We start from the raw sequence: 18,989 nt of genomic DNA, 5'->3' as shown, positions 1-18,989 counted from the left end.
AGGCAACAGTGTTTCCATCGCTTCCCCGCTGCGAATTAGCCCCATGAAGCCACGAGCAACAAAAGAAACTGGTCGGGATCACAGAATCACCAAGCTAAGGCGAAGAGAAAAGCACCCTTGCGGCGGGGAATGCAGTAACGAAAATGGAAGCGTCTGGAGCTTTTTATGTCCCGTGGCGAAGCGAGAAAGAAACCTGGCCAGTAACATCGGAGCCCACCAATGGCCGCTGGACAAGAAAAAGTCAGCCAGAGCGGGCCGTGGTGACAGGGTGCCCAGCGCAATGAGGAAAGTATCGGAGCAGCTGCAGGAATGTCGAAGAACGGGAAGAAGACCGCACGCGGATGAGAGTTCATTGTCGCAACCTTCAGGCAGCAGCCCACATGGAGAGGTGAGTGCGTGACACACTGCATGTGACCATAAGCGCCTGCAGAGAGCATCTGAACAGACAGCACAAGTGAAGGTCAATAACGGCAAGTATAATAGTGAAGGCGTGATTCCGGACCCGGCCGAACCACAGTGAAGCTCCCCAGCACGGTACAGGCATAAAGGCGGCCTAACTTGCCATGACGCCATGATGTAGACTTTTCTGTTTTTTCTGTTGTCCCCCTTGGATGGCCTCAGCCAGCTTTCCTTTGGTTTGTTATCTTTATGGGGCCATCTGTTTCACCCCAGAAATAGAGAAAAGTGTACGTCCCCACAAGCTCTTTCCCAATGGCCGGCCACCGTTTAGCATAAACGGTGACGCCGTCCAATGGGAAAGAGGGGCGGGGCTTAAAGCCAGTTACTGAAACCTCCTGAAAACACTAAATCTCGCCAGCGAGACTGCCCATATGTGCAGCTCTAGGCTTCGACCTAAAAAAGGGCAGGTCAAGCAGACAAGCAGAAAGCTTATGAAACAGTTAACGGATATAATAATTTCCATTAGGGAAAACTGAGGACACACTGCATGTGAAGAGCTGCACCACATGATGTATCCTGCTTGTTAGAAATTGTGTTTCTGGTTGGCTAGGGTATGCACCTAAGCCAGGCAGGACCCTTTTCTCTATTCAGGGCAAGTTACACACCTAGGATAACCTGTGCTCATGCCCGGTAGCTTGGCACAAAGCAATCAGGCTTTTCCCAGAGTCAATGTGTAAAGCGTTTGAGCAACACACACCAGTGGCACAATAAATACACCACAAAAGAGATTCCATACAGGATTATATAAAATATATAGTATATTGTACATAACACATAGACCAAAAAGACCTAAATCATGAATTCTTTGCATATTTTGCAAATCCTAAAGTAATACTCATTAAACTGACAATGCCACAATCCAAATGACATATGTCAGGCAATACTTAGGCATGAAAGCAGCAGGAAGACATATTAGTAAATACTTTGAAAATTATGAAGGAGTGGAAGGTCCCCTTAGATGTAGTGAGTAACCAGTATATAGCATAGCGTTATTGTATACAGAAAGCAGACACTTTCCGAAGAAACGCAATATCTCTTGAAGGCCAGAAACTTATCTGCAGAAACAGTACATAAATTAGACAATGTTACCATAACCATGTAAGGTAAGGCGCACCTGTGCTCCTACCACACTTTATGCGGTAATGAGGGAGTACAGGTAGGTTAAAGGAGTTCCTGCGCACCTGCCAGTGCTTAATTTGAGCCAGTGGTTTCTGGTGCTCAGCACCGGCACTTAATTGGTTTCCGGTGCTCATCTTCAGCCCTTAATTGTCAAAACCACACTTATAACAGTCCCCAACATGTGGCACTGCTTAGCTAATATCAAGATGACTAGAGCAAGGTTTGTTTATTAATACAACATACATAAAAAAAACTACTAACACCTGCCTCCCCAGCCACTATTTTAGTTTTGGGACCTGGAATAATCGGAACTATTGCACTTGTAGGCATGAGAGATGGTTAATAGTTGTTTTGGTACCTCCATTGTCAGCGATGACAGGGGCAACTGCATTGGCCTCTTGGTCAGGGCCCTAGCACTTATTATTTTACAAATTAAGCACTTGCACCTATCTGTATTTTGGTGACCCAACCTGTTTCTTTACTGCAGCAGGTTTCTCAATCAACTAAGCGGCCATCGCGGGGCCTCCATCGAGGCTTAGACCAGTCCTGCTCTCTCTCTTAATTGTGGGACCCCGAGGTGCATGTTATCCAGTAAAAAGAGGGGGAGTCACAATCTGTAGGTTTCAGTGGGGTGGCCTCACTTGGTCCCTCACATGCAAAATGACCAAAGAGCCGCTGCCTGCAAACATGCATTTCAGTGGACAGCTCCAAATACCCTCAGGACCCCAGCACCAGACTGCAGCGTTTAGGTGGTGCAGCGATATTTCTGTCCCCTACGGAAGGCAGGTGCGGCTTTTCTTCTTGTGCGGCCTTAGGTGACACGGATCCAACTTCAAGGGGGAGGGGAGTCCTGGGTCAACACAGCAACACCCAGACCTCGCTAGCAGGCGCTGCAGCATCTGCTGGGTCTTCTGGGACAGCGATAGTTGGACTCAGCATGCACAACCGCTTACACTGCTGCGAGATTCGGATGGATTGGGGCATTATTGTCTGGCAGGTTGAAGTCAGTGTAGACCCAGCAGCTGAGTGGATCCACAGAGCCCTAAGTGCTCAACACACACTGCGCTGGGAAAATGTGACACCTGAAGCCTCGCATGTGCTACTGTTTAGTGAAAAGGGGTATGAAATTGCCATTTTGAGCAATTGAAGTGGCAGTCGAAAGTGTCCTCCATGATGCTATTTTGCAAGAGAAGCCAAGGAGCAGAAACCCAGTGCTCTCCCTGCACTGGGCTCCGTGGGAGGGAACATAAGGGGCACAAGAAGGACACGTAGGCCAGCATAGCTAAGTAAGTGATGATCCCTTGCCGTGCCTGAGCCATGGTGGTTCCTACCGATAGTACTTACTGTGCCTGGGTCATCCAAGGTCACGGAGCAGCTGGCAGCAGGGCAACAAGCAAAAAAGAAATCCAGCGAGTCCTTTAGGCTAGGCTGCCCAGCACCCAGCAGGCAGCAGGTCAACAACAGAAAAGCAGTCCAGATGAGTCCTTTTGCAGCTCAGCAGTCCTTCTGGCAGAGATCCAGTCCCAGTTCCAAACTGCTCTTAAAAATGTGGGGTCAGAGCCCCTGTAATTAAACTCTCGTCCTTGTTTCTAGAAGGTAGGAGAAGTTTTCAGCAAGGCATGTGAAGTTCCTGGAGTATCCCTCCTCCCCTGCCTTGGCTCCAGACATCAGTAGGGGGTAAACAACCCCGTTGTGTGACGGCAAGACACAACCTATGCAAATGTGAAGTGTCAACGCCCCTACCTCTCCCAGCCCAGTGATGGCAGTGTTGCCCAATGTGGAGCAACAGTCCCATGAATAATTCAACCCCCCCCCCCCGCCATGGCACCCAAGTCACACGGTATGCCCAAATGGGCATCGTACATGGGGGTGCTAGCAGCAGCCGTGCAGGTAATAACAATGGGGTGGTGGGGCCATGTGGGGTGGGGGGCCTTTTCGACACATGACGATCAGGGAAAAATAATTATTTATTTAATTTTCCCTCGTGGTCGTCTGTCGAATTCCGCCCCCCACCCTGGCCCCACCGCTCATACCTGCCTGGGCCACACCTGGATGCCAGCTGCAACGCAGGCCAGTAGCTCCCATCCACAGGATCTGGGTGCAAAAGGTAGGCACAAACGATGTGAATGTGTGCAGGAAGGGCCCCTTCAGAGCAAAGGTACAAGTGTCTTCATTGTTGACCTCCAGGCCTAGACAAGGGAATGTAAAGGACTTGAGGGCCACAAGAGTTGTCCCCAAGTAAAAGTTACTGGCAGCAAATAGGGACATAGGGGCTGAAGGAGGCACCAGAGGGTGCCATATCAGAAAGACAATTAGTGGAAGTGGGTCCACAATTGAACATGGAAGAAGATGTGGGGAAACAGGAAGACAGAGTGGCAGGCATCTCACAAAAAGGGTAACCCATGTTGCAGTCCAGGATACCAGTAAATCGGGCAAGTTGACTGGTGTCTATGCTCCCTGCATGATAGTACAAGATGAGCATAACAGTGTGGCAGCCCAGCACATGGAAGAGAGGGTGAAAGTGAAAAGGTAGTCGGCCACCTCAAGAAAACTAAAAGAAGGATGGGCCGTTAGGAAGTAGGGCCTAATAGTTGTCAGGAAGGACATAAAATCAAAAGGCGATGTGCATCCGACAAGTCACCAAACTGGAACAGGTAGACCAGCTGCCCAGCAGAGTTATAAAGGTTTAGGGGACACCAGTATGGACATGTAGTAGTCAATGAAGGCACCTGTAAAATGGGGTACATCCCCCGAGCACAGGCCAATAATAAAGAATTTAGGCATGAGGCTAGACAACACTTTCTATGGAGACCCAAGCAAAGAAACTTGCAGCTACCTGTTTTGGTCTACTTCAAATAATTCGTAAGATTATAGATCTTTTCCCATTCCACACCTGCAGAGTCATGGTCCAGGCTCTTGTTGTCTCGTGTCTTGACTACGGCAACTCCCTAGACTTGGGATCTCCAAAGTTTGTCATCAACAGACTGCAGGTGGTGCAGAATGCGGCAGTCAGCTTACTGTTAAAAATGCCCAGACAGCCATCCGTAACTTCCTCTCTGGAACAGCTACACTGGCTGTCCATTGAAGATAGGATCAAGTTCAAATCCATATGCTTGGCACATAAAGCTATGAATGACAGAGGTCCATGCATGCTCAGGGACCTTATCTCTCCATATGTTCCAGATAGGTCACTCAGGTTTTGTTCTGATTTCCTCATAAAGACACAGAGGATCAAGCGAGCAAGATGGGGAGGTAGGTCCTTCTGATATCTGGTCCCAAAGTTATGGAATTCAATGACCAGGGATCTGAGGCTGTTGAAAGATGAACTCAGCTTCAGACAATAAACTTAAAGCCTGGCTGTTCCCATGATGATCTCTCTTAGGCTCTGTTACCATCACCTCTCGTCCCAGTGCTGGGAATCCTCCAGGCAGCTATGCACTTTATAAATCCATAAAACATAAACATATTCAGGAAACTCTCCTCCAAAGGGGAGAGTTAGGAGGAAGACAAAGGTGAGATTTTTGAGTCCAGTCAAGCCTACTGTTAGTTGAGCAGCTATGCCTAAGAGGCCAGTTAGAAGTGTGATGGTGTCCAGGGGACTAAAGGAAGGAGGTAGCAATGAAGCGTGCAGAAGAAGAAAAGTGGGCAAGGATTGAGTCGAACAATGAGCTGACAGAGAACCAAAGTCAGCATGAAGAACAGAGGCAGTTGTCAATTTGAAGGTCGACAGAGACAAGATATAAAATAGGGATAAGACTCCAATGTTAAAAGGTAGTCCGAGGTCAAAAGAATCCAGAACAGAGCATGAGTATATGGGTGATTGCTGGGATATATGGGGTTAGAATGGAATGGAAGGAAACCCATATGGGAGAGAAGAGGACAGCAGAAGTTGGTGAAGGTGCAGGATGAGGTGAAAAATCTGTTGTTGGTATGACCGCAACATCACATACTATCACCAAACTGGCAGGTGCAGCACAGAGTACAGGGGTACCAGAAGAGCAGGAGAAAGCTTTGGACACAAATGAGGCAATAACACAGGACCAAGGTTTGGAGGCTAAAGTATCTGAAGTATCAAGTGATGGTGCGACACCTGCAGAGACAGTTAAACAGTTGCCATGAGCATTGCTAACACGCTAGAGACACAGTTGATGTTTATTACAAAAGAAATAATCTTGGTAAACAAAAATGTGAACTTAAGCTGCTACACAGAGATAATACGTATAAGAAGGATTTCATGGTAAAGCAAATTGAGCTGTCAAAGTAGCTGAGAATTCCAACTGCAACAGACACACACATGGATGGCAGTATATATTATATACACCAGCAAATTCTGTGCAAATTTTCCCGATAGCAGTGTGGTTTTATTCAAGCATTTAGATGTCAAAACATTTTAGAGGCCCTGCGTGGCCTCATACAATGAAGAAGTTTTGCCTAGTAGTGAATTGAATCTGAAAAATCATGGGCCAAACGGTCAGCGAACTGTGGCTAAAGTTCATGACAATGGTGTGGCCTGTGCCATCCGTGCAAATGACTAGTGAAATTTCGCTGATATACATGCCCTTTCTAGGGTACCCCATCCCAAGGTGGAGGTTGCAAACCAAACCAAGACTGGCACAGATGTGTGCTGGAACTTCATCATAGAGACATATTATTGTTTCCTCCTTATGTTATGTTATGTCATAAAGGGATTTATTGCGCGCACTGCTACTCAAGAGTGTCCTGGCACGTGGGGCAGTGGTAACAGAGGAGGCAAACAGCATGGGCTAAACAAGTTGTTTGAACAGATGAGTTTTTAGCCGCTTTTTGAAGGTGGACAATTCCCTGATGTGCCGCAGATCTAAAGGCAGAGCGTTCCCAAGAGTGGCAGCCTTAAACGTAAAGGACTGCCCCTCGAGGCGTGCTCTCAGATATTTCGGAATCACCAGCTGTCCTTGCAAAGCTGACCGAAGAAGATGGCTGGGAGTGTAGAAAGCAAACCTAGAAGTGATATAGGGCGGGCCCAAGCCATAAAGTGCCTTATGGACCATGGTAAGTACTTTAAAATGCACTCGCTGCACCACGGGCAGCTAGTGCAGATTACTGAGCTGCTTGAGAACGCTAAGGCACCTAGGACTATTAAATAGAAGTCTAACTACCGCGTTCTGGATGACCTGTAACTTCCCCAGGAGATATCCTGGGATGCCGATGTAGAGGGCATTGGCGTAGTCTAGCCGAGACAATATGAGGGCCCTAGCCACCTTCTCCCTCTCGGAGTGGGCAAGTAGGGGAAAGAACCTCCTCAGGGCTTTAAGTGTGCCAAAACACACCCCGGAAAGTCTCTTGACCTGCTCATGGAAGCCTAAATCGCCTCCAAACCAGACTCCCAGATTCTTTGCAACTCCGCACTCCCCCGTAGGGCAAGGAAACCCCGGAGGCCAGAGCGACTCTCTAAAAGCCGGAGGGAAATGGCCATAGAGAAGCACCTCCAATTTCTCTACGTTACATTTCAGGCAGGCCGGAGCTAACCAGGAGAAAACCGATGACAGACACCGATGGGCCACCTCTGTGTGAAGATCATTACCCTTCCACGTGAAGAGAAGCTGGGTGTCATCGGCATAAGACATAATTTTGGCACCCAGCTTCTCCGCCAGATAGATAAGAGGTGTCAGGTAGACATTGAACAGAAGAGGGCTCAGTGTGGATCCCTGGAGGACACCGGTGGACACTGTGCTATCCGGCGACGAGAAAGGGGGCATCCATACCTGTTGGGACCAAAAAGGATTTTACCCATTCCCAAGCCGTGCCAGTTATGCCGATGTCAGACAGGCGGGAGAGAAGCTGGAGGTGGGGTACCGTATCAAAGGCGGCAGAGAGGTCGAGCAAAACCAGAGCCGCTCTGCCGCCCGCGTCCAGGCATTCCCTAATAGCCTCCGCGATCTCTACAAGCGCAGTCTCAGTACTGAACGCTGTCCTAAACCCGGATTGAGCCGGGTGCAGAGCTCCTGAGGATTCCACAAAACTCTCCAGTTGTTTAAAAGCCATTTTTTCACACACTTTAGCTAAGGCCGGAAGAAGGGAGATGGGATGATAGTTGGAGAGCACTGTGGCGTCGGCAGAAGGTTTATTCAGGAGAGGGAGGAGTTTAGCATGTTTCCATTGCCGGGGCACTCTTCCAGATAGCAGTGAGTTGTTAACCAACACCACTATCTCTGGGGCAACTATCTCCGCCACCCCACTTGGGACCCTCGCAGGACATGGGTCTGCCGGCGAGCCAGATTTTAAAGATTTTATGATGGCTAAGACATCTTTCTCCTCCGCTGAAATGAAATTCGAGAAGAGCTGCTTAGGCACAATAGTGCTATGGACTAAAGGAGCTGGAGGGGAGTGTTGTCCAAGGGGGGTGGTCCGTAGGCTATCCTGAATCTTTTGGATCTTGGTAATAAAGAAAGTGGATAAATCCTCACACCATTGGGACGAAATAGGAGAGGAGGCGGATTCAGCCACGGGTGATAAGAAGCTGTGGACAATGGCAAAAATTTATTTGCTGTTATTTTTAGCCTTCAGAATTTTTTCAGCAACGAAATTTCCCTTGGCTTCTTTAATGGCCGCATAATACACCCTCTGGGCGGCGCGAAGTGCCACCTTGGCACGGGGGCAGTACTCCTGACGCCATTCCCGCTCTAGTTTTTTACATCCTAATTTCATAGTTTTTAGAGAGTCTGTGAACCATGGTTGAGAGGGAGAGCTCCGTGGACGGTGTTTCGTGGAGGACTGAGGGAGTGAGTTAATGGTCTGGCTGATCCAGTCCGAGAACCCCTCCACTGCTGCATCAGGGTCGGCTGCATCTTCCGGGCGAGTCCGGGACAGTACTCTAGACAGGGCCAGGATGTTAATCCTCTTAGAGTACTGTCCCGGGGCCTTGGCCGCCATCAGATGAGCGTTTTCACTGCTCCACGAAAAACTAACCAAAAAGTGGGAGCTGACACATTAATCTCGAAGTTGGAGCATACTGGGTCCAATATATGCCCACCTTTATCAGTGGCAGCCCGGACCTGCTGAGTCATATGACTCAAATTACAAAGCTCCAACAGGTCCCTAGACCCTGGGGCCAGCGGGTTTTCCAAATGAATATTAAAATCACCTAGTAAAAGAAACCGGGAGAACCGGAGCACACGAGAGGCAATGACCTCGTTTAGAGATTTAAGAAAGGTGCCCGGCGGACCCAGGGGTCGGTAGGCCAATAGCCCCCCAAAGAAAAGTGAGGGGATATGTTTAGTGAGAACTCCATTGCTTCACCGTCCATAATCACCCCCGTGAGTTCTTTAGTGAGCGTCCACCTTTCTCTAAACACTATTGCAACACCACCCCCTCTGCCTGACAGACGGTCAACCCTTGCAATTTTAAATCCCCTGGGAGTCGCTAGTTCAATCACTGGGGCGCAAGAATCGTTCAACCTCTCAGTAACAAAAGGTCGAGTTGTTCGTCCGCGATCAACTCATGGACGTCCGCGGCGTGTTTCACCAGCGACCGTGCGTTAATAAGGGCTGCACGAATAATGGAGTTCCCTCTGAAGAGAGGGGGGGGTCTGACTGATTCAAACAAAAACGAAAGTGACATAGGGAGCAAGTCTTCAGCCTATCGTTAACCACCTCCCATTGTCTATGAGAGCATCGCAGGACAGTATTCATGCTTAATAGTGCCTCCCTTTCATAAGAGATCCTTACCCCCAATGACTCCGCCTTTGCACACACAGGGATCCTGGCCCTGAGCGCTGACGAGGCGCGGACGGGCGCAGACGGGCTAACTTTAGGCGCACCTTCGGCGCCTTATCACTCTCAAAAGTCATTTTTCTGTTCTTTAGTGCACATCCCAACAGTCTCACCGGTAACACTATAGGGAAGAACTCTGGAAATGTAATGCTGTGCCCTTATTTGCTCCAGACCTCTTGCCAATATTCAATAAACGCAAGCTCTCCCTGCACTCAATGTTTGGGAAAAATTCCACTCCAGATCAACTGGTCATTCTGAAACCAAATCATAACTATCTGTACCCATCCAAGAAACAAACCTGGATAACCAAATTCTATTTAATCTGTTCTGTAATCTTAATCCTGCAGTGGGGTTTAGGGGCTTCTCTCTCAAGGCAAATGCATCAGGCTATAAAAATCTCTGATTGGAGCCACCAAATTTCAGGTGGCCTAGTACTTGCTGCATTACCTGTACCTTCCATTTTTAATTACCAATCACCTTTTCCAGAAGCCGTCTCATTTCTTGTATTTTATCCACCAGCAAAACACAATAGCCACAGGATCAAGTCCTATGCCTAAAAATGTGATGGTAGTGGTCGGCCTTGCCATCTTCTCAGGTGATGGTGGCACTCGCATATCTTTTGCTACCTCTTTCAAAATTCTCGTCACTGGTAAACATTTGCCTCGATTGCTTGATCTTCCCACAAACAAAGAAATAAACTGAGGTAGTACAGCTCTTGCTCTGATCCCACCTTTACTCTCACCGTTCACTCAAAGAATATACTTAAAGTATTCAGCATGCACGCCTTGGAACATCCACTCGAATTGCTTTGTCGGCTATCTGTTCTTCAAACTTTATGCCTACGAGCTTAAACTGGTCAGGCCCACCGGCAATATACAGAAAGCTGATTTTATAAAAGTCTTAGCATTTTCCTGCCATTTCCTCTGCCCTGCCAATATTAGAATATGCCACACAGCATTCGTTTTAATAAGTGAAATTATTGACTGAGTTGCCTGAAGTCCACGAAAGGTAACCAGTTTGAATTCCATTTTTGCTTTCTTGGGAACAATGCCCAAGGGTCAAAAGAAAAGGTCTGGCTACAGAATGTAAGGAAATGGCCCTGCCATTTTAGGACCAAGCAGAGTTGGACTTTCCTTGCAAGATGAGAGGATGCAAATAGTATTGTCGAGGAGTACGAATGAGCAGAGTAATGTGGGTAGATGGGTGACTTTAAGAATGCACCTCTCAATCACCAATTACACTGGGACTCTTCCTGTATGCTCATGAGTCTCTCCGAATCCTAGACATATCAGACACTGTCACAGAAGCCTTCATCACACAGTTGGTTTGCACTGATATATGAGGACACTATTGAACCCAGGACACAATGCAGCCTGCATCGCTGTACATGGGAATAAGTCAGGCTCAACTCTTCTGGTAGGAGGCAGGTCCTAGTAGCTGTGAAAGGCAGAGACCTGCTGTGATGCTACGGGCAGTTATACATTGCGAGATTGTGTATTGACCATTGACTCCATTTTACTTTTACTACATTTTGTGAGCACAGTTTCATCTTGTCTCTGTCTGACCATGTCTTTCAGCTGTGAATACAGTCAGGCCCAGGTTACTTGCATATATACGTTGTTTATGTTTCTCACTTCACCGAGCGAGAGAGATAAACTGATAGAACATACAGTGTGGGATGCGTACAGTGTCCAAGGATGAGAATGTGAAGAATTTTGCCTCCGAATTCTGATCGGAGCCTCACAAGCTCTGTTGAGTGAACTCGATGCAGAGAGTGTAGCCAATACCAATAGAGCAGCTGAAGGGCAGGAGAGCATCTAGAAATCTCTCTCCGTGTTAGTAAAGAATATAAAGACAGAAACCTCTTGCCGCTGTGACAGGAACTCTCCTGTGGAGCGGACGAGCTGCCCAGGGCCTTCTTTGTGAGCCCGGTTGAGACCTCCTGCCTGAGACTGTCAACGAGTTCCCCAGTTATGCTGGCGAGGATGACCGCAAAAAGACAGCCAGTGAAGTATTCCAAATTCTAATTACTTATTCTTGTGTACATGCAGTTATCTTTCTATACATTTATTCTTGTGTATATACATTCACTACATGCATTTATTTTACATGTGTATTATTGCCATTTCGTATACGGGAACTTGCCGTAAAATATTTTCCCTTTTACTTTGCAAATGAATGTTGAGCTTTGTTTACATTGTATTTTGGTATCCTAAAGTGTGAAGCGTCCGATTTTTAAAAGTGTTCCCGTTGTGCCCTGTTATTTTTTAGGTTTAAAGGAAGTTTATTTCAGGAAAAGATTGCAACCAGAAAACATACAATATAATCTTAATAGAAAGTAAACAGCAATCAAATATAAAGTAAGATACCACAAATTTAAGAAGGGGAGAAGGAAGGGAAGAAAGAAAGAAAGAGAGTAAAGGAAAGAAAGAAAGAAAGAAAGAGAAAAAGAAAGAAATAGGATGGGGCAGGAAAACAAAAACAGAGCATTATGCAAAGTGCTTAAAATATATCCTTTTAAGTTTAAGAAAAAATGTATTGGGTATAAGAATGCAGCAAGGAAAACATAGATACAAAAATTGATATGAAAACCATGTAAGCAAACATTATAATATATAAGAGTAGGAAAAAAGGAGAAAGAGAGAAGGAAGGGAAGAGAAAAGAAGGAGAAGGAAGAGAGAGAAAAGAAGAGAGAGAGAGACTCAGCAAAGAAAATGCAATATCAATATATAAATCACATCATTGGAAATTAAACTTGCAATAATCTAGAAGAAAGGTGTAGAATCATAGTGAAAGAAAGCACAAGTTGAAAATGTAATAAAAAAGTGAACAAAGATATATCATGGGGGTTTGGGTACTTCCTCAGTACGAGGGGAGTGGAGTACAGAAGATTTGGCTGAGGAGTCTAAGAAAGTAGTGATAGGCAACCACAGTAAATCACGTTTGATAGCAACTGTAACAGGATAAACATAAGCTCTATCTAATCTATGATTAAAACAAACACCATACCACCAAGCCTGATAGGATATGGATGAAGTATCCTTCCATGCCTTGGTAATCTGTTGAAACGCTACTGCTAGGAGGAGATCAATAATAGAAGTATTAAATTGAGAGGAGGACCATATATCAGAGAGGCTACCCAGGAAAATCACTACTTTCTTAGACTCCTCAGCCCACTCTTCTGTACTCCACTCCCCTCGTACTGAGGAAGTACCCAAACCCCCATGATATATCTTTGTTCACTTTTTTATTACATTTTCAACTTGTGCTTTCTTTCACTATGATTCTACACCCTTCTTCTAGATTAGTGCCCTGTTATTTTGAAGTATTGCCCAGGCGCTCTGAAGAAAAAGAATGACACCTGCCCCTGTCACAGCGACACCAACGAATTAGATACATAGTTAAACATCTTCATGATCCCATAAATTAACCACATAGAATAAGTCTGCACTGTGGTGGTGCCTGGCACCTGCAAACACCTGTTCAAATTAAGCACTGTGGGCAACTAGCTAAAGGCATTATTAAAACCCTTTACATTTTCTAACTGCTGCACTCTATATAGTCTTGTCTAGCATTCCCATGTATTTTCGCATGTTCTCTCCTCCCCATTGTCTTGTTGCCTTATTCCTGGAGAGATTTTGCTCCGGTTTGCCTTTTTCCTCTCCATAGGTTCACGATGTAGCCTTCTGCTAACATTCCATATTTCTGTGGAGTACCTTTGTGAACGAGTTTTTGTTCCTTTATTTGTAGCCTGGCAAACTTTTTTTTTTAGGTTGTCGCCCTCATCCATCCAGATTTTGCCACAGCAAGGTAAGGGCCAATCTCAGCTTGTCGTTTAACAAGGATATAACCACCCTCAGTAACCAGTGATAAAGTTGTAGACCATGTCAGTCCTGGTGTAGGAAAGAGTGACTGAATATGGAAGGAGTGGAGGGCATGGAGGGCTCTATTGAATCTCATAGGTTTGTATTGCTTCACCCGCCTTTGCTAAAGCAAGATAGTACACACTGAAGACAGTACCTAGGTCCTGAAGACTGTGATACCGTGGGCGGGTGTAGATATCCATCACCTTTAATCTGGCACTTTTTGCAAGCATTACATTTACCTTAAAATTCACACCACCAAAAAGAGGTGAGTTACACTGCAGATGGTACAAAAGAAATGTAAAATCCCCTATGGGACTTTAATTACTGGTTACAAAAATAGACGAAGCTCAGAGTATAAGCCCCTTACCTCGTAGACATCCCTGGGGGTCTTGGCGGTGCTGCTTACTCTGCCATCCTGAGGGAGCATCATGTCTCTTGGTTCACAGCTGAAAGGGAAAATAAAGACAACTTTGTGAGTGTGAGAGAGAGCCTAAGAAAGTAAGGGACAGAGTGTGGCAGGGAGATCGTGTGAAAGGGAGCGGACTTATGAGTATATACACGAAAGTGACAGAAAGTCTCCAGCAGTGTGTACGCTGGCCAGGGAGATCGTACTTATTACATAACTGTACAGAGGGAGTTAAGGTCACTGATTCTCTTCTATGTTTTTAAATATTAAGATCTGTGAGCTGTTTGTCCCCAAAACACAATGGTGTATAAGCCCACATTTTATAGTGACCTGTGAAACATGGAAAATATTTCAAGGGTCCCTGTGAAATAGTAGTTTCATAAATATATAATGACAGCTCCTACCCTACTCTGCAGACCTTTCTCATTACTGGACTGTAGACTGCAGTGGTGAAATCAGCAAAGCACTAATGGCAGGCGCAGTTCGCGGAGTTGTACTCTGCGGAATTACACAGAGTTACTGGAAAACTCAGTGAAATTCCACAGAGTTCCGCGCCCTTGTGGAGTAACTGCACCCCCTGTATATATACCATATATAAGGCCTCCTGACCTTACCTGAGGCTATCCGTGATGGCCGCCAGTGCCTCCAGGCCACCCAGCCTTTGCTTCCTCTTCCTGGCTCCTGCTCACACACTCAGCTGATAGAAGAAGGTTGCCGACTGACTGAGGCCTGAGGCCCCGCTGCTTCGGCTCAGAACTCGGAAGTCGGAATGCGGGAGACTCAGCCAGTTTAGTGCAGCAGCTAACCCCAACTCAGCAAGAACTGCAGAGAGCAGGAGCCATGAAGAGGAAGCTATGGCAGGGCAGCTAGAAAACACTGGTGTCCATGCTGCGCTGCCACCGATAGCCACCACTTGGGTGATCAGTCTAGTCACTCCTCCACTACTGGCCCCAGTAAACTCTGCTCCACTTCATTCAAGTGCAGAGTTTTTGCAAACTTCGCACTCCAAACGGAGTGCGGAGTTCTAAAACTCCGCAAACTCCACTGGCGGAGCAGAGTTAATCACCCATGCTTACAAAGCACCAAACTCACTCTGACATCAGGAAGGAGAAAAGAGGCTAGCAAGATACAGTTCCCGAGTCAGAAGCTCCAAAAGAAAGTTGATCCAAACAACTTGAGAATAAAACATGACAACTATAGAAAAAGATACTAAGCAAGATTACAGAAGAAAAGGTTAATTCTAAATTAATCTAATTTGCTGCAAAAAAATCATCAACAAAAATGTACAGCTAGTGGGTGAAGAACGCAATTAACTATCAGTCAATGAATTTGTTGCAACACAGCTTGCCTTTCAAGGTCCATCTTTTATATGCCTTAGTAGGAACTAACCTCATAGGAAGAGTCAGGTTTCGGTATTGGAACCTACGGAGACCCCCTTCTGTCCCTGCATGGCTGTGCTGATGAAAAAGATAGAATGCATCACAAGACACAGAAATCAGGGGTGAAACAGAGAAGGGCGTGTGAAAGAGAAGTCAAGACTGAAGACCACTATCCAAGTTCTTGTCTGTTGCAAGGGACCGCACTACTCTGTCTTTTTGGATGTTACAGTAATAAATAGAATACACCAGCTGGACTTCAGAGGGCGTACTCTGGCATACCAGATGAGCAGCAAGTAACAAATAACATCTGATACAGGGTTTATCACTTCAAGCAGCAAATGGTGCTAGGACAAGCCAAGAGCAAACCCGAAATCTGGCCAAGGCTCCAGGACAATGAAGAACACTCACATGTAGGAATGTATGAAGAAATAGAAGCAGTGATAGCACAGCCAACAATACAAGAAGAGGCAAGGACTAACAGGAGAGGAGAGAACCTCAAAAAGGAAAAATAATGACCAGTAAAGGGAGCGCAAAAAGGGTGGTTCAGAAAGCTAATGTAAACACATAACACTTTGCTAGATACAGGACTAAGTTACCACAGGGTCTAAATAAAGATCTAGCCATCTTGACCTAGCAATGATCCTAACACAGTAAGTAAGTTTATGTGAGTCACTAGTAGTCAGTGGCCTAGTATGCTCATCTCCCCCTCCATCAACTTGTCTTCCAGCATCTCCAGTCCCCGTGTGTCTGTCTTATAGCCTGAATCCTGATAGGAAAAGACACTGCTACATCTTTGGTATTTTAGTTCCCATAACCTCTAATAGAGAGACCCCCATCTTGGACTTGGCACTTTATACAGTCTTACTTGGCTCTTGATGAAGGATTCTTGGCACACATGAGTCCAAGAAGAAACACTGCTAGCTTGACATACCACACACTACAGTTTCCTAGATACCCAACACCTGCCCTCCACACCCTTGGCCATCTATAGGAAAACTCACTGAGTTCCCACATGTGCAGAGGAACAGGAAAACCCCAACAATCAGAAGGCCATGTGCTCAACATAATGCAGCATGCTGAACGGCAGCGTGTAGGAGACAATTCTCCATTCATAACTGCATGAGCTTTGGTACTACATAACTGCTTCCACTTAGTTTTAGGCACAAACATGACAGCCCTGTGCCCAGAGCCCATTTTGATCAGTTAAAGGCAACTGGCAGCGGATATTGAAGACATGGAGCTGGGATCAGATCATGGCCAGAGGCTTCAAATTCTGCTAAACATACAGGGTTTTCTATTCCATTTTATTCTATAACCTCTTCAATGCGTCGGGCGGCCGCCGCCCATCGACGTCATGGTGCTCGTGTGCATCGGACGGCCGGGGGCCGTCCGAACTGCGCATGCGTCAAATTCCTCCACACCGTGGCAGAATTTGCATTGCGTCGAAGAGGATAAGCACTTGTATAGCACATGGCTACCCATAAGCATGCAAAGCGCTGTTAGTGAGGCACAGAAAAGGGATTAACAAAGACTCATTCTAAAAGAGCCAGGTTTTTAATGATTTGTGGAAGGAAATCTCCTTTTCAATCGACAGAGGAGAGAAGGGAAGGCTATTCCACAGTTTTGCTACATTATAAGAAAAAGATTGCCCTCCGAATTTTTCTCTCCTGATAATTGGGATCTTGGCCAAATAGGCATTAGAGGAGTGCAACGATCTCCCAGGTCTATAAGGGGAAAGCAATGACTGAGTAATTAACGGCCCTTTGTCAAGAAGTGCCCTTCGGGTGTTACAGAGTGATTTAAATGTAATCCTCTCTGCCACTGGAAGCCAGTGGAGGAGACATAGAGCTTGTCACTCAGATTGATGTCTCAGAATGTTATACAGTATTCTTGCGGCAGAGTTCTGTACCACCTACAATTTCTTTATCATGTCTTTAGGCCCTACCAGAAAAAAATGAATTGCTCTAATCCAGGCGAGTGAGAATAAGCACCTGGACTACCATTCCTTTTGAGGCGGAGGGGAGAAGGGGAAGAACTTTACACAGCATTCTCAGCATGCCACAGCAGATAGTTTTATGGCTTTAGAGTCAAAGTTGAGAGAGTCAGCCGGCCCCACCCCTGACCTCTTTATGGCTGGTTTTGGAGTTAAAGGGGGATCTAGGCAGCTTGGCCAGCCCGGATGCGAAAACGGGTCAGGGTTGATGCCCAAGAGCGTAGCTCTGTTTTGTCTCCATTTAATTTGAGGCACAAGTTCTTCATCCAATACGCAACATTCTCTAGACAGGGACCTAAAGACGGGGAATGCAGAGACATCTGTCTGGTTAAGTGAGAAGAACAGTTGTGTATCATCCGCATACAATATTATTGAATTCCCAAAAGGAAAGATGATATCAGCCAGAGGTCTGATATATACATTACAAAGGGTAGGTCTCAGCGACGAGCCTTGGAGTTGTCCGCATTTGAGGAGGCTCTCGAAAGCACAGTCCCCCTCAAAGACCTTAAAGGTCCGATCTTCCAGGAAAGACTTAAGCCAGGCTAAAGAAGATCCAACAATTCCAGCACTCCCTAGTCTCTCCCCAAGAATGGAGTGACTTAGGGTATTGAAAGCTGAAGTAATATCTAGGACGATAATCGTTGTCGAACTTCCCAGATCCAGTAGCCATTTAACCTCTTTTACCACCGCCAAAAGAGCAGTCTCAATGCTGTGATAGGGACGAATCCAGTCTGCATAGGGTGAAAAATATGGTTCTGTGAGCATTCTGAGAGCGACCGATTGGAATGTTTTTTAAGTACTTTATTTATTCCTGGCAAAAGAGATATTGGGTGGTAATTTGGGGAATCAAGCAGATCCAAGTTGGGCTTTTTCAAAAGTGCTTTAACTATGGCATGTTTTTAGGCCACTGGGACAATGCCTGAAGTTAAAGAAGGATTTGCCATTTCAAGCAGGATCACCCCTGCTCCTTTGGCCAAGATGCAAGTGTGGGGAGGGGGGGGAACCACATCCCTAAGGGAGTCTATTTTACTTTTACTAAAAGCATCTGAGAGGCTATCAAGTGTTAGAGCTGGGAATGCACTCAGCATGGATACATTAGTGGCCAACACATTTTCCTTAAGCCTATCAGTATCAGAGTGGGGAATCAGTTGAATTGTGTCATAGATATTCTGATTTTCCTCTGAGAGAAATTTGCCAAGTTGTTACACCTTGCAGGAGATGCTTTCAGGGTGGGTCCTGTTGAATAAGGCTCTGAAAGATGTTTCACAACGCAGAACATTTAGCGCGGAGTGTTGCTGGCACCATTAATTTTCTCCTAAAGTAAGTTGCTTGAGCCTTTTTGATCTCTGCATGAAAAGCTCTAATGGTGTCCCGATATTTTTGATTGGTAGATTCTCCATAATCTCTTTTCCAAACCCTTTCTGTTTTTTTACAGACATGTTTAAGTTTCCGAATGTGAGGGGAATACCAAGGTGCCGATTTGCCCTTGGCTCTTTCCATGTGAGTCTTCATAGCGATCACCAGATCCAATGAAGACTAACCAACGAGAAATGTTGTCATTAACTAGGGTTGGATCAGACCCTAGCGAAGGTTTGGGTTCCTAAGAACCTGTTTCTGTTTCCAAAGGCAGTTTAGACCAAGCTCGGTCTTTCCAGGTAACTGGTATTATGTTTAGGGGCGGCTTGCAGGACTCCAAGAAGAGCGAGAGCAAAAGATGATCAGACCAAGTGACAAGTAAATTACCTTTCTCCTGGATGGGTCCTGACATCCTTTGGGACAGCTGAATGGCCATCCTGTCCTGTAAAAGACCAAAACCGTGTGCATTCGCTGGTTCTTCCAGGTGGAGATTAAAGTCTCCCAATATTGAGAAATTAGCTCTGGTACTGGCCACATTTACTGTTACTTCTGACAGAGTACAGGAAATTGCCATTAGTTCCAGGAGGTCTATACAGCAATATCACAGAGAACGTGGTTGTTGGAGAGAAAGTGATAGCAAAAGTAACACTTTCACAATCAAAG

General features: G+C 46.0%; 1 protein-coding gene across 3 annotated transcripts in view; it reads right to left on the bottom strand.

Moving 5' to 3' along the window:
• Positions 1-18,989, bottom strand: part of LOC144824675 (uncharacterized) — a 1,660,589-nt gene that overhangs the window by 788,291 nt on the left and 853,309 nt on the right. For all 3 annotated transcript variants that reach the window (XM_078683712.1, XM_078683710.1, XM_078683711.1), the window contains exon 7: positions 13,560-13,638. In XM_078683712.1, the coding sequence (XP_078539838.1) occupies positions 13,560-13,638 (79 nt within the window). The remainder of the gene's footprint in view (positions 1-13,559; positions 13,639-18,989) is intronic.

This window comes from Lissotriton helveticus, chromosome 3_1, assembly GCF_964261635.1.
Source record: "Lissotriton helveticus chromosome 3_1, aLisHel1.1, whole genome shotgun sequence".
Lineage (NCBI taxonomy): Eukaryota > Metazoa > Chordata > Amphibia > Caudata > Salamandridae > Lissotriton > Lissotriton helveticus.
The sequence above is the reverse complement of the archived record's forward strand: the minus strand, read 5'-3'. Positions and strand labels throughout refer to the sequence as shown.